Genomic DNA, 15,604 nt, shown 5'->3' on the forward strand with positions numbered 1-15,604 from the left:
AGATGAGTAAGTGATAATAATATCTGATCCTTACACACCTCTGTATAGTTGGTCAGTATTATTATTGCCATTTTATAGAACTGAGTTTCTGAGAACTGTGTGAAATTACCCCCAAAACAGACTTGTCGTGGGGCTGACAGGATGAGCTAGCATTTGGAACTCACTGGAGAAATCAATCAGGGCTAAGGCACATGTCTGGTTCTTTAAGGACTGAGGTAAGTGGAGTAATTTTCCTTGCGGTGTGTTTCTTTGTGGATATTTTATTCCTATTGCTCACTTTCCCTGTCATACCCACCCCTCTTTGTCCCAGCTTCTCTCTCCCTGGAACACTAAGATCCTGCTCTCCAGGGTGGAACTGGCCCTCTTTGGAGGCCCCCTGCCCCCTGGCTTTTGGGTACCATCTAAGCACATCAACCTTGCCTGAATCCCTGTTCACACCCCTCACCCCTCCACCCACCCAGGGGTAGTTACAAGCCCCATTCTCTTCCAAAGCAATTAGTGCAAGGAGGCCAGCCGCCCGGGTGCTAATGCTGTTTCATTAAGTGGGAGCAATCCTAATGATAATAAAATGGCACATTTAACATTCAAACATTGAACGGGGTTTCTAAGCGAGTGTGTCTCTGGCTTCCTTTCTGGTATAACAGTTCTGTCTTCATAAGGACCTGACAATACACCTTAATGAGAGAGTGGGGAGCTGAGCCTCTCCGCAGATCCAGAGAGAAGATGAGGATGAGACAAACAGCAGACAAGAAGGGCACAGTGTGTCGCTGGGACAGAGACTCTGTGGATTCCTGGGGGTAGCAGACTCTGGGGTGCTAATTTAGATCATTAAAGCTGATAAGAAATAGAGTTACATAGACAATAAAGACTTCCTCAGACACTGGGAAATGTGGGGTTTTTGTTTATTTTTTTCCAGCAACTTTTTTCTTTTTCCTGGCAAATGTTTATTTATTAGAAGTAAGACTTTATGTGAGTTGGTGATGGAGACCGGCTCAAGCTCTTGGGAAGGAAACCCCAAAGGCACTAGTGGTTTATAAAAGATAATCTTCTTCACGCTCCCCTGTGCAGATTTAGTCAGAGCATGCTCAAGAAAGAGAAACTTAAGGAGCCCCTTAGTCCACTGAGCCCATCTCAAGCCCCTCCCCACTGAGACGTCCATCTTAAAGCTCCTTGCTGTTCTGGGATGGTGAATCTCTGGCTGACTTTCCGGGGATGGGAAAGGAGATGGACTTGGGAAGATGGCTGGGAAAAGAGGGTCAATCATTTGGTGTTTACAGGAGATTCCATAGAAGCAGAAGGAATGGAAACATGTCAAGGTCACTTCCTTCTCCTAGAAGTCTTCCCCATGAGGGCTCTCTTCCTCAGGAGTCAGCTGGAGTCAAAGGTGGACTTTGATCCGTGGAAAGAAGCGGCTCATTCGAAACGGCGCCAAGTCATAGGATGGTGGTAATTTCATGCTTAGCTCACAGAGGATCTTCCCCACGACAGGGGAGAGCTTGAATCCATGCCCTGGGTGAAGAATGTGTATCTTCAAGCACAGATTCCGGGCTCTAGGGAAGTTCCCTCCACACCCAAACAGTGTTTCCTTTCCTCTTGGTCTCATCCCAAAGCTAGACATTGCCTTCTGCCACACGTGCCCCCTTTTTTTGACTGCCTACCCTCCCTATACACCCAGTGTCCAGACTTCAGGAGCCCCTTCTGTCTGGTACTTCAGTGGGTCTGTTTGCAGGTTCCCCACCTCCCCATCCTCAAGCTCACCAGAGAATCCAGCACCGATGACGATGTTGTCGTACTTCGGGTGACAATCAAGAATGAAGTGCTCATCAGGCGTGTTCTAGAAAGAAGGTCATACCTGTGTCCTCTGAGGACAGGAGGGGTAGGGCCTACAGGCTGGGGCAGGAAGGAACTGGCCTGGGACTCTTTCCATAGAGGACTGCATGGGGCTGAGGTTGGCCCTGCCGGCCCATCCCCTCTAGACATGCCGGTTCTTACTGAACAGCTGTCACTTTCCTGCTGTGCCCTGGACACAGTAGGTAGTCATCTTTGCGAACTAACTTTAGCCAAGATGCCTCGGGCCCAGTGGCATCTGTCTCTTCTCTTTGTCCCCAAGGCCTGCTCAACTGGGAGCATCTTGCCAAGAACTGTTTTAGAGCTCTTCTGGGAAATATAGGGAAGGACTGCCAGGCAAAAGCCTCGCCGCCTAATAAAAAGAAATATGAATAATCTCTAACAGGCCCCTCTCTTATCGAGGTGAACCACCCACAGGAATTAGCTGGCTAGTTTAAAGTCACATACTGGGTGAGAGGTCAAATGGAGTCAGGCCTGGCAGTTATGGGTCTGTCGATCTCCTCCCCTGTTCCTCGGAACAGCCGGCTTACCGTGTACATGCAGCGCTCCATGATGTCTGGCTCGGGCCGAAGGCCTGGTAAGTGGTCTCTGACAAAGTGGCATAGAATCTGAACATCTTGGGTGCCCGAGACGGTTGTGGGGCAGTCCCGCTCCTCTGGGTCCACACTGTCACCATGGTGATAGCAGATCTATGCCCCCATTGGAATAGCATAGGCTGTAAAGCTGGCCTTTTGAACATACCAGCCAGTGCAGGGTGGGCTTGGATGCAGGGTGTCTCCACCCATCATCCCAATCTGCGATCCTGGCAGGGGCTAGGATGTGTTAGCACCTGAAGTTGCCCAGTGCTCATCTCCAGCACCACCCTGTGTTTATAAGGACAACGCACCCTAGGCCTCAGGGCAGGGTGGGACATAGGATATTATGCTGTAAATAGTGTAATAGGTCAATAGTGAAGCAGGCTCCGGGAGGGTCCTACAGAGGTATGTTGGAATATGAATTAGGTATGAGTGCCCAGAACTGCATGGACACCTAGTAGTCCAGTAGCTTACCTTCATCAGCCCTGGGTACTCTGATGCTGGAAGTCCGTAGATGTGGTGGGGGGCCATGTCCAGACTCAGAATACACGGGAAAGCCTGTGATACGCTATAGCTCCCAGGGACCTTCTCTCGCCAGTAACACACATTGATCCTCAGAGTCTTGATGCAGGAGGAAATAGGCGATAAAGGGGGAAGCCATGGAATAGCCGATTCTGGTAGGGTCCTGTGGCCCTTTCCTAGCCAGCCTGATTGACCTAATTCTTGTCTCACGTACTCATAATACACATTATGTTGCACAAAGGTCTCCAAACTTATCTTGTCTCTATTCTTAGATTTCTCCCACGGCAGCACCCCAGCCCTCCTTCACCATCTTTCAGGAGTCCATACACTTCCTATTTATTCATATTATGCTTACTATAAGTCTGACCATCTCCTGGAGGCTCTACACACAGCAGATACATTAGTTTACCAATAGCCTTTTGAGGTAGCTGTAATTTCCCCACACTGGTAAAACCTGACGCTTAATGAGGTGAACTAATTTCCAGTGTTGACTGCTAGGAAGTGGCAGGTCCAAGGCTAAGTCTAGCCTGGCTGGCTCCAAGGTTTCCTCTCTTAGTTACTGACTCTCAGGCTCAGCTTGCCCTACCTGGAGAGGCAACTCAATTCCCAGGGGACGGAGAACCCGGTTGGTCCAGGGACCAGCAGTGATGACCAGGCTGTTGGCTTGATAGCTCTTCGAGGTGGTTTTCACCGTGACAGGTAGACCGGGTGTTATGTCCACCACCTTCTCTCCATCACACACTGTACCTCCCAGCTGGCAAATCATGTGCTGGAAGGGCAGGCCCAAGAAAGACGAATTAATTAATTGTGACGTGGTTCACCCTAGGAGACCAAGAACTGCTCACTTAGGGCAGACAAGATTTCGGAATCTCAGGATGGGCGGTGGTGGCACACGCCTTTAATTCCAGTGCTAGGGAGGCGGAGACAGGTGGATCTCTGTGAATTCGAGGTCAGCCTGGTCTACAAAGTGAGATCCTGGACAGCCAGGGTGGGGAGAGAGAGAGAGAGAGAGAGAGAGAGAGAGAGAGAGAGAACCCTGCCTTAAAAAAATCAGGACCAAAGTGAACAAGGCAAAAACTTTCATATTGAATGCACTGGGGGCCGCCAGCCTGAAGCTAGGATGCCCAGAGAAGGGAGCTGTATTGGTCTGGGGCTACACAGCCTTACCTGGAGGGCTCTGAGGGCCTTGTCTGCATAGAGGATACCTCCAGTCTTGTCCAAGAGCCCCGCTTCTCCGCTGGCGAGTTGAATGTTTGGGAAACGTTGCTTTAAATCCGCTGATGAAAGATACTCATGGTCAATCCCCTGCCTAGACAGAGTGGCCTGGATTGTCTTTAATTCTGGATTCTCCTTCTTTCCCAGAAACAAGAGCTCAGTCTGCCTGTTTCAAAAAAGAAAAGGCCATCTGGGTGAAGGGATTTGTCGTGGCCCTGGCCACCTATCCTCATTCCTCAGTGAGGGACCCACGTCTACAGCCTTCCAGCTTGCTGTGACATTCAGAGCCCAGGTGATGCCATCTAGATCCGCAGCCGGTTTCCAGGCCATTCCCAAGGCCTCCCTTGACACTGAGATCTGTTTTGCTTGTCCCTCCATCCTGACAGCAGAGGTCCTAAGTCCCCACAACCTTGACTACACCTTGGAAATGCCAAACAAAATAGCAGGTGTCTGCCCAAATGCGGTTTCTCGCCCTTCCTCCTGTCCCTTCTCTGAGGGGCCCTCTGTGTTGTTCTGTTTCCTTTCCCATTTCTTTTTTTTCCCCTTCCCCACTTTCTTTATTTTTCAAAGATTTATTTTATTATAAGTTTTTAAAATTTTGTACGTGTGTGTGCATACTTGAATGCAAGGGCCCACAAAGGCTAGAGGTGTCTGACCCCCCCTCCAGGAGCTGGGGTTACAGGCGGCTGTGAAACACCCAACATGGTTGCTGGGAACAGAACTTAGGTCCTCTGGAAAAGCAGTGTGCATTCTTATGTCCCAGCCTCTAGCTCCCACCCCCACCCCCCTCACCCCACTCCCACCCCATCTGTCTTCTTATTATACACTGCCTTGTCCTTCCTGTGAATTTGTCTGCCTCATTTGTTTCTTCTCTGTGACTTATTTCATGGAAAAGGAGATCTGACTCTGCTTCTAATCTGGGTGTCACCTTGATGTGACCTTGACCAGTGACTCACTACACTGCATCCCAAATTCCTCCTGTGAAACCCAGGACATTGAATGGAAGTGGTACCAGGCTGGTTTGTGGTTGTCACCAGGATGCCTGGGGTTGCCACTCAACCTTCAGGGGATGCCAAGCCTGCGGCGCTCCAAAAGATCACCCCAAGGCCTGTGGCACTTCCGAACGCAAGCGCAGACACTGGATGGTGCACAGATCGCCAACAATAAACTCAGAGAGTCTCTGGTGTTTGAATCTCTAGGCTTCTCCCACCCTTCTCATTCGGTGAGGGAGACGGCCGTTTCCCTTCGGTGGTTTCTGACTCTCCGACACAAGAGACCAGAGTCTCTTGAGGGGGGGGGTATCTAAACAATGGAAAGGTGCCTCTGGCCCTTGGGGCTGCTCCTATGTTCCTTCCCTGTTGGCTTCAGCAGCCCCACAGCACAGCAGCAGCAGCCTGCTGCATCCCCCAGGTACTGCCTATAAAGCTCGTAATAGCCTATAATGGAGTCTCATGGCTATTACATGCTTCCAAATCCCACATTATCTGGTTGTGGGGATTAAAGAGGAGACTGGGAGGGGGTAGGGATGCCGTGGGCCTGGGGGCCGGTGTCAGTACACAGAGCCGCGCAGCACGCCCAATCCATTCGCCATGGCCCCCGCCTACCCAGCATTCATGGGGAGATAGCCACGCCAGCTCTGCCTCTTCAAAGCTCAGCTTAGGCTCCATGAGACAGAATCCTCAGCCAGGAGCCAGTCTCTTTTCTGTAGCCGCCCAAAAGAACTTCAGATTAGTTCTTAGGTCCTGAAAACTTGCCTAGTCAACTTCTTGGTCAACAAGATAATTAAGAAGCCACCCCAAAGGCTGAGGGTGTGGGTGGGAGGTGGGGCTTAGTGGAGAGCCCTTGCCTAGCATGCACAAGTCTGTGGGTCACATCCCAGCATCTCCAAAAATAAAAAGCACCCAGTGTTTTGTAGTTAGGTTGTGATGCTGGAGACGGAAACCAGGGATTCCTGCACACTAGACAAATACCTCACCAAGCCACACCCCCGTCTCAGATGTGTGCTTTTGTTTTGGTTTGTTTGAGAAAGGGACTCACTGTGTATCCTAGACTGGCCTCAACCTCAAGGTCTTTCTGCCATCGTCTCCCAAATGTTGGACTTCAGGCATGTACCACTATGCCTAGTCAGGTGTTCTTCCTTTCTTCCATCTTGCCTTCCTTTCTACCTTCCTTCTTTCCTTGAAACAGAACTCCATTTGCAGAGACATATTGTGTGGGGAAAATGAACTTGTGCCAAGACAACGGGGCAAATCTGTCGAATTATGAAATGCTGAGTGATGTTCTAATTCCCAAGCCGTCCTCTGGTGGGTGAAACCAGAGCTCCCCAACCCTAGGAGTAATCAGTGAGCTGATTCTGCGGTGAATGTAATTGTGCCGATTGTAATCATTTTGCTCCAGCTCTCTGCCCCTGTGGCATTTATTTCTTAGCCCAGATATTGATCTAACAGTGGGAAATTTTCCATCTGAATCTGTGATGCTAGACCCTCCCCAAGTCCGAAGATGTGTTTGGGAAATTCTCATTTTCCGTGGATCACAGCTGAGCTATTTGGCCTGAGGGAAAACGTGCACTGTTGGAGAAATGCCTTGGATTGAAGAGAGATTTTTGACCATTATGAGCAAATCGGAAATAAATGTAAAACACTGCCTGGAAATGCAAAGGCCTGTCATTATGGGAGATAGGTGAGAGGCTCCTATGGGAAATGCTCAGAGAATTGGAAATCAGTCAATCAAAACCGCGATCGGAGACCGGGTCTTTCCCCAAGTATGAAGACAGATGACTTCCACAGGCAGATTGAAAATCATTTAAGTGCTTATTTTCTTAATGGTTTTTCCTAGATCCCAATAAATAGCCTACTCATTCAGCATCAATTCCTTACTCTTATGCTTAGGGTGCTTAGGGATCCCCCTTCTCTCTCTTTTCTTTTTCTTTTTTTCTTTCTTTCTTTCTTTTTTTTTTTCTCAGATACAAGCTACAAAGTTTGAGAAGAAAGACGAAAAGACAGAGGCCTTTACATAAAGCGGGAAGGGGTGGAGGGGGAGACTAAGAAATGAATAGTTAGGGCTAGTCCAGAAAGGAGGGTCTAAAACCCTAGGGTTACCGGGAAACCCTAGCAAGTTTGCAACTGCCACTTCCCAGCATGCCCATCGCCTGAACTGGGGGTCCTTGCTAGGAACTACACCTTCCTTACAGCCTGCTTTGCTCCAGCACTGAGAAGAGGCCATCGAAGACTGCTCTGGAGGGCCTTGTTGACGCCTCTGTGGCCCACGTACTGTGGGGAGCCAGTGATCGATGAGGAATCTCCAGCAGTTACAAAATAGGGCAGGGTGTCAGGAGGGAGGAAGGAGCAGGAGGGCGCGGGGAGGGGCAGACAAGCCTCCTGAATCATCCATTTCCCATCACGGGGCTCTGGCTGCCTTTCTCTCTGCTCCGGCTCAAAGTGCCAGGTGAACCAGCTTTCAGCATCACCTTGGGGAAGGGCCTTGGTAATGGCTGCTGTCTTTGTCGGTTTGGGAACAGCTCTCTGTATTTCATCTTCTGCTCAGTGGGCCGAAGTGGAATTGGTTAACAAAGATTGCTCCAGGGAGGGGATGTGGCTGACAAGCCCGACACTTCGCAGGCACAGGAAGCAGCAGCTGCGGAGGGGGCCGCCAGGTTCTGCCCGCAGCTGTACTGCCTACGGCTGTGATCCTGTCTGATACTGTCAGTGAAGCAGGGGCAGCCCGGGTCAGGAGCAGATGGATAGTAGGACTCAAAGGGAGAAGGCGGGGCAGGAAAGAGACGGGCCTCAGAGCCTGGCTTTTCTGTTGGTACCAGCATCCCGGCTGTACACATCACAAAAGACTCAGGCCTTGTGATCCGACACATGTCATTGTCTGTTCCCAGAATATATGCAAATATCCCGAGCCCACCCATGTTTCGTATGCGCTGTCACAGGAGGCAGAACAGAGGAACTGGGCAACCTGCTCCACTGCCAGCTCGGAAAGGATTTTGTGGTTTTTTTTAAATCATCATCGGATGACATTAAATATACTCATTTCTATCATTTATCTTGTGGTATTATGCCCGTGTGTCTAGTAGGAGCTAGAGAGCAGCAGGAACGACAAAGATGATGAAATCATTTAGAAAATCAAAATTAAGAGCAAAGCTAAGGCAATTTGGATGGCATTCAGCCCAAAGGTGGAGAACTATATTCAGATACCATTCAGAGAGTGGGAAGGAGCTGTGCTACAGCCTCCTCAGTAACAGGAATAAAGAATCTAGTACACGGGAGAAAATGAGGGTAGCCATAAGACAGGACTTGCTAATGATGGAATAATAGCAACAACAATAATAATACTCAGCGCTCTATTGTGCTTTGAAGGTTTTTTTTTAAAGCACATTCACATTACTCTTCATTTGTCTTAATTGGAGCTGTGAGACATCTGAATACTCTTCTCGTAAAGGCTATGGTATTCTCTTTAAAAGCACAGACGCACTTTTTCAACCTGGAATTCCTTAGGCCTGAATTTGTTTGGAGATAGGCATGGACAACGTAACCAGTTTGGACCAAGTCTAGCCTCATGTCTATTTAATCCACAAGTTAAGATGACTTTTATATTTTTAAGTGGTTGATTTTTTAAAATCTAAAGCAGAATTTTATTTGAAAACACACAAATCTCGAGCAGGGTGGTGCCCATGCCCAGAAGCACTCCAGAGACTAAGTGGGGGGGGGGGTGTCTCAAATTTGAAGTCAGCCTGGGCTACTTAGTAAGTCTGGGGCCAGCTACAAAATAAAACCTTGCCTCAAAAAGGAGGGTATGTGGAGAGATGGCTCAGTGGCCAAGAGCACTGGCTGCTCTTTCTGAAGACCCAGGTTCAGTTCCTGGCACCCACATGATGACTAAGAACTGTCTATAACTCCAGTTCTTGGGCACCAGGTACATGGATGGTACACATACACATAAGAAGACAAAACACTCATATACATAAAAGTAAAAAATAGGGTGGGAGAGATGGATGGTTCAGCTGTTAGGAGCACTTGTTGCTCTTGTAGAAGATCTAGGTTCGGTTCCCTGCACCCACATGGGGATCCCAACTATCTGTAAATCCATTTCCAAGGATCAAATTCTCTCTTCTGGTACCTCCAAGGGCATCAGGTATATATGACTTGAACACACATATGTGCAGGCAAAACACTCAAAACACATAAAATAAAAAGAAATTAAAAATTTAAAAATAAGCCGGGCGGTGGTGGTGCACGCCTTTAATCCCAGCACTCGGGAAGCAGAGGCAGGCGGATCTCTGTGAGTTCAAGGCCAGCCTGGGCTACTAAGTGAGTTCCAGGAAAGGCGCAAAGCTACACAGAGAAACCCTGTTTCGGAAAAAAAAAAAAAATTTAAAAATAAAATCTTTAAAAAACACAAAGAAATAACATGAAATTCAAATTTCAGTGTCTTGAAATAAAGTGTATTTTTTTTTTTTTTTTTTTTTTAGAAATAAAGTTTTATTGGAACACATCCAGGCTCATTTATTTGCGTCTTAGGCTGCTTTCACACTACAATGGCAGACTTGGATATTTGCAAGAGAGACCATATGGCCAGGGAAGCCTAACATACTTGCTGTGTGGCTTACAGAAAGTTTGCTGACCCCTGTTACAAACCAAGAGTGCAGTAATTCATTGATCTACCGTAATTATGACTGCTACACAGCCCATGGTGGCACATGCCTGCAGTCCCCAATGCCTCAGCGGAACCCGGGGCTTTGAGGCCAGCCCAGGGAACACAAAGAGACACTGTCTTAAAAACAGCAGAAGAGGAGGAGGAGGAGGAGAGGAAGAGAGAGCTGACCCTAACCTCAGTGGCTCCCCTTTTCATTTTTATAAAGTTGTGGAATGAACTAAGTGAGCTGTTCATGTAGGGAGAATGGCCGGCCCCTCCTGGAATGCCTGGGACCAGAAGTGTTTCTTATCTCTTTAGACGTCGATACCTGGAGGCAGGGACCCCCAAACTCTGGTCCTCAAGTCTGTGCAGCAAGCTCTTCTAACCACTGTACCACCCCTTCTGCCTCTGCCTCCCAAGCGCTGGGATTACAGGAGTATACCGCCATGCCCAGCATCATGGGGCGCGGGGATCAGACCCAGGGCCTTATGCAATCTAGACAAGCACGCTACCAACTGAGCTGCGCCCCTTTTGTGTCCTCTCGTTCTTCCTCTATTGCCCCCAACAGACCCAGGATGCGGCTGGCCAGAACAGGGGGAAAGACCTCCAGGCACTGTGCCGAGCATTTCCCAGGGTCTCATTTAACCTGCACAGTTCCTTATGAGAGAGGTAGAGACCCCCACACCATCACCACATAGCTGGTAGGCGTTGAGGCAGGAAGTCAAACTCAAACTGTGTCTGCCAACATTTGCTGGGCAGACTCGTACCCTTCAAGACCTCAGGCCCATCTCTGACCTCAAAATGCTCAGTAGTAGTCACAGCCGACTGCCAGAGAAGGGTCCCTGAGCCAGGCCACTCCTCAGAAAGACATCCTCCTCTATTTGGGTGCTTTATTTCGCTGTCGCTGAATAAATCCTTAATTAGCTGCCCTGGCTGTATTTGCATAATGGATTTCACTTTGTTCTTAAGTTAATGGTGTTTTCGTAACAGAACAGTAACCTCTTGGTTCACAGCCATTAAAATAACTGCCACCCTGTGGGGTGGAGCCAGGGTTATGTAAAGGGAGGTCAGTTAAGAGTTCAGAGGAGCAAAAGGCCATGCAGAAGAGGTTCCCGCTTCCTCCTTAGGAGTGTCTGAGGGTCAGTGACGGAGGAGCCCTAAAGTTTGGAGAGAACCACAGGGGAACAGAACACTGCTACAGGGGTACTTCCTGGTAAACGTCTGGCCCATGGAACACCCTCTTTTCGTTCCCCGAAGATAATGTATCAATAAAATGCATTTGTGGGTTGTTACAGGGGTGAGGACCCAGGATAAAGAGATAGGATAGAGACTAGGGGGCTGGAGAGACGGCACAGGGGTGAGGGTACTTGTCGCTCTTGGAGAGGGTCCAGGATCAATTCCTGGCACCCACAAGGCAGCTCACAACATCTGTAACTCCAATTCCAAGGTCTGATACCCTCTTTTGACTTCTCTGGGCACCAGGCACACATGTAGTTGTACCTACATATATGTAGGCAAAACATTCATACACATAAAATACGCATAAGTAATTTTTTAAAGTTACGACGCGAATAAGAATATACAGCTGCCTCTTCCATTTTGGCCCAGGCCCTATAAGATAGCTCCAGAAGGCTCTGTGTAGGCCTGCCCTGCTCTGGCTATCTGCCCACGGTGGTTCTTCAGGTTTTCAGAACCCAGCGTGCACTGGCCTTGGACACAGGGTCTAATGCAACCCTGGGACTCAGAGCTGGCAGGGGCCAGCAGGGCTGATGGAGAGACAAAGACAGTGAGCCGAAGGCTGCCCCATGACTGTCACCTCCCTCCCAGGCTTGTGCCCCTCCAGTTACATTTCAAGCTCACACCTTACAGCGCTAAATATTCAAAGCGCCTGGAGGCGTGGAGCCCCTGCACTCAAGGTCTTCCTCCCTTGCCCACCTGTGCAACTGGGTTCCCGCCTCATGCTCCAGCTGGGCCCAGGTCTGATAGCACTCATGCATCATCCTCGTGTAGAAATCCTCCGAATAAGCCTTTCTGATGATGCGGCTCTGTCCATGGGAGCTTCCTCGGGAATGCGGGAGAAAGAACTAGAAGAGGAGAACAAGAGACGATGGAAGCTACCTCCCTTTGTTCAACCCTCCCTTTGCCCTTCAGGAGCCATCTCGTCTTTCAAATGTTCCCGTTTGTTCTGATCCCGGGGATTGAACCTCTGGCCTCGCACACACGAGGGCTGTGCAGCTGAGCCCTAGCCCTGGCCCTCTTTTTACTTTTTATTTTGAGAGATGGTCTTGTGGTACAGCACAGGCAGGCTTTAAACTTGCAATCCTCTGCATCAGCTTCCTGAGTACCTGGGATTTTAGGTCCCCAGCACCAGGCCTAGCTATTTTCAGATATTTCCATACAATCCTTCCGTCCAGCCCACTGACTGGCAAGGCAAGCGGTGGCCCTTTCTCAGAGACTCTGAGTGAGTTTCCCCTTTTGCAAACAGCCCTCGCAGCCACTAGTCCCTGTGTTAGCAAATCTCCCATCTTCCACGGTGCTGCATCCCAGTCAGACTTCTAGAAAAGCAGGATTAGAAAGAACCTTCCAGATTACACCAATCTAGCCCCTTGGCTTCATGGATCAGAAAAAGGATGCCATCGCTCTGTGTCTTCAGGTTACTCAGAATAAGGGAACTACCTTGGGATTGGGGTGGGAAGAGGGTGTGTGTGGGAAAAAAAAATGGAGAGCTTCCTGAGGGATGTAACAGGAATCCCTTGGGCTTTGGGCAAACGGATAGAGAAATTGGAGACAATTTCTAACTATTCCAGGATGGATAAGTGGTAACCAGTGTGGAGAGCTGCAGGCAGACTGGAAAGGGAGAAGCCACTGAAGTAGACAAGTCCATGTGGCCGGGCGGTGGTGGCACACGCCTTTAATTCCAGCACTCGGGAGGCAGAGCCAGGAGGATCTCTGTGAGTTCGAAGCCAGCCTGGGCTGCCAAGTGAGTTCCAAGAAAAGGCACAAAGCTACACAGAGAAACCCTGTCTCGAAAAACCAAAAAAAAAAAAAAAAAAAACCAAAGAAAGAAAGAAAAAAAAAGTCCATGTGATGGACAGTGTAGACTCTCGACCCTAAGGGGTCCTGCAGGTTCCCAGCGCCACCCTCATTTGCAGTAGTCACGTGACCACCTTTCCTTTAAAGAAAAGAAGGCCTGAGTCTTAGTTCCTGAGCATCAGGCAAAGAGGCTGCTATTACTAAAAGCAGTGGGATGGACAGAGGCCCCCGCTAGGTTCTGGAAGGAGAAGCAGGGACGATCCCTTCCTCCGAAGCTGACACTTCAGCCTTTGCTTCTAGGCAAAACCGTCCTTATTTAAGGCTACCCAGGGCAGAACTGATTCTTTTTCTGGACTGGATCAACAGTTTGGGCACAGAAAAGACAGCGTAGCAAGAATGAAGAGAGGTGAGAAACTTCTTGATCCAGGCCAAGAACTGAGAGGCAGTAAAAAGAATATACCAAGAAACTCCACATGGACTTGAGGGTGGGGCGTTTCTTTGACTTGTCAAGATTCACGTGAAGTAGCTAAGCACAGAATTCGTGATGTCCAGCCTTTTGGCTTCACCCATAGCCCGAGGGTTCTGGAAAGCCCTCCCTATGTGAGGAAAGAGGAAGGGACAGTCTTGAACAGCAAAGGGACAGAAGGGACAGTGTACCTGCTCCAGTAGGAGGACCCTCTTGGAGTGTTTGGCCAGGTGGTATGCGGTGAAGCAACCCTGGATGCCTGCTCCAATCACAATGGCGTCCCAGAGACCTTTCTGAGCAGCCATGATGTCCGCTTAGGCCTCCAGTCACAAAGTCCAGGAAGGAGAGAGCAAACAAAGGCACCTCCTGGCTAGAGGAGGAGGAAGACAAAGTCCAGCTTGGCCAGAGTTCCTACAATCCCCTGGTGCCCGTGTCCTTGTCTTTCTTTCCCTCCCGAAAGCCTGGCACGGAGCTCAGCCTCCGCCTCCCCTGCAGAGCAGAACTGGGTAGACTGATTTGTGAGGTTTAGCCCAGCTCAGCTGCCAGCCTCACCCTTGCATCCCTCCGGCTTGCTATTCTTGGCTCAATTATTGTCATGCAAATGGGCTCCTTCCTATGCCACCTTCCTGTCTCATTATGATCTTTGTCTCAGGACTTCGGCCCTGGAATTTCAATGCCTCCTAGACCAAGCTGGGCACCAGGAATGCTGCCTCCCCCTGCTGGCTTTTCCTCTCTGCAGCTTGATTTCCCCTAGAGATCTACAGGGCCAGCTAAGAACTTGGCAGCATGCCCAGGGTCTGGCCCTCCTCCCTGGTGGGTGGTGAGGTCAGGGGGTAGATGCAGGGGCCAATTGGGAGGGCAGTTTTGTGATTATGAAATCATTCTCAGTGTGTTTTCCTTTCATGTTGAAAACGGAGAATAAATGATCCTGGAAAAAAAAAAAAAAAAACAGGACAGGAAAGGACAGTGAGGAGGAACCTTGTCCTCAGGCACACAGGGAGCCAGGCACCAGCCTGGCACATGTAGGGCCATGTGTAGAGAAGCCTTCTGTGCCCAGCATCAGGCTCAATGGGTATTGTTACAGTCACTGGGGACAGAGCCAGGGTTGGCAGGTCCTGATTCTTACACAATTGGAGGTCCATTTTAAGATAAAAGGAGAAGGAGACTGGAGGCATAGTATTGTGTTCAGCATGCTTGAGGTCCTGGGTTCAATCCCCACTAAAAATATAAGAGGAAAAAGAAATAGAAAGAAAAAAATTAGTCATGCAAAATTAAATGGCAGGACTTAGGAGAGCACGCTCAATGAGGGAGCCCCATGGTTGAGGTTTTATTAGTTTCCTGGTAAATTTGCCTCTGAATACATTATCTCATTAAATTCTCATTTTTTTTTGTGTATTTTTATCCTCGTTTTTTGGCAGAATGAAGATAGCCTCAAGCTCTTTGTCAGTGTTCCCACCACGTGCTTGCCTGATAGAACACGGTGACTGCCACGATATTTCCGGCCGAGGCCTTTGGGCAACTTTCTCTTCTTGCTTTGGAGAACTCATCCTTAGACCCTGAGCCACCATGTTCGAAGTTCAGCCACGCCGTGAGAGGCAGCAGATGAAGAAAGCCCCAGGATGACACAGAGAGCCACGCACAAGAGAGAAGCCGCCTTGGACCTCATGCCCAGATTGACTGAACACCACTGAGTGACCCAGTCGGAGCCACATGACCCAACACCAGTATTCCTCGATTTTGTGAGGTAAAATAAAACGCATGCTTTTAGACACTAATGTTTGAGAATGATTGTCTACATAGTGGTAACTCAAACACCACCACACAGCCAAAGGTGGCAGGATCTGCCCCAAACCCATGCCCAGTGTATCTAGATGCTGAGACATGAACCCAGGTCTATCTGCTCCAAAACTCACTTGCTCTTATTGTTTTTATTTCTTTTTTGGATACAGGGTCTCAGGCATTGCTTCACTGGCCTCTAACTTGCTTTGCAGCAGAGGGGAACCTTGAACCTTTGGTTTTTCTGCCTCTGCCTCCTGGGACTGTAGACCCTATCATCCTATTTGGTTTAAAATGGTGCTGAGGGCCTGGTGGTGGTGATGCATGCCTTTAATCCCAGCACTCAGGAGGTAGAGGCAGGCGGATCTCTGAGTTCAGGCCAGCCTGGTCTACAGAGTGAGTTCCAGGACAGCCAGAATTGCACAGAGAAATCCTATCTCTAAAAAAACAAAAACAAAAACAAAAACAAAAACAAACCAGCAAAAAAACTGGGGATCAAACGCAGGTTTCATGCACATTAGGCAAGTGCTCC

At 49.1% G+C, this 15,604-nt stretch overlaps 1 protein-coding gene across 1 annotated transcript; it reads right to left on the reverse strand.

Moving 5' to 3' along the window:
- Positions 1-886: 886 nt before the first annotated feature.
- Positions 887-13,835, reverse strand: Pipox (pipecolic acid and sarcosine oxidase). The gene is made up of 8 exons (XM_028866848.2): positions 13,488-13,835; positions 11,733-11,881; positions 4,113-4,326; positions 3,532-3,714; positions 2,898-3,044; positions 2,379-2,537; positions 1,759-1,834; positions 887-1,509 (listed from the first exon to the last, which is right to left on the reverse strand). The coding sequence occupies exons 1-8, from the start codon at positions 13,599-13,601 to the stop codon at positions 1,379-1,381; spliced, it is 1,173 nt and encodes a 390-aa protein (XP_028722681.1). The 5' UTR covers positions 13,602-13,835; the 3' UTR covers positions 887-1,378.
- Positions 13,836-15,604: the final 1,769 nt, after the last annotated feature.

Source organism: Peromyscus leucopus, chromosome 8b (assembly GCF_004664715.2).
Source record: "Peromyscus leucopus breed LL Stock chromosome 8b, UCI_PerLeu_2.1, whole genome shotgun sequence".
Lineage (NCBI taxonomy): Eukaryota > Metazoa > Chordata > Mammalia > Rodentia > Cricetidae > Peromyscus > Peromyscus leucopus.

Excerpts from the sequence above, each read along its gene's own strand:
- Pipox (XM_028866848.2), bottom strand. The coding sequence starts at position 13,601 with ATGGCTGCTCAGAAAGGTCTCTGGGACGCCATTGTGATTGGAGCAGGC. Across the intron at positions 3,715-4,112 it reads AGGCCCTCAGAGCCCTCCAG|CACATGATTTGCCAGCTGGG; the intron begins GTAAGGCTGTGT and ends CTGCCCTTCCAG. Across the intron at positions 1,835-2,378 it reads TGGAGCGCTGCATGTACACG|AACACGCCTGATGAGCACTT; the intron begins GTAAGCCGGCTG and ends CCTTCTTTCTAG.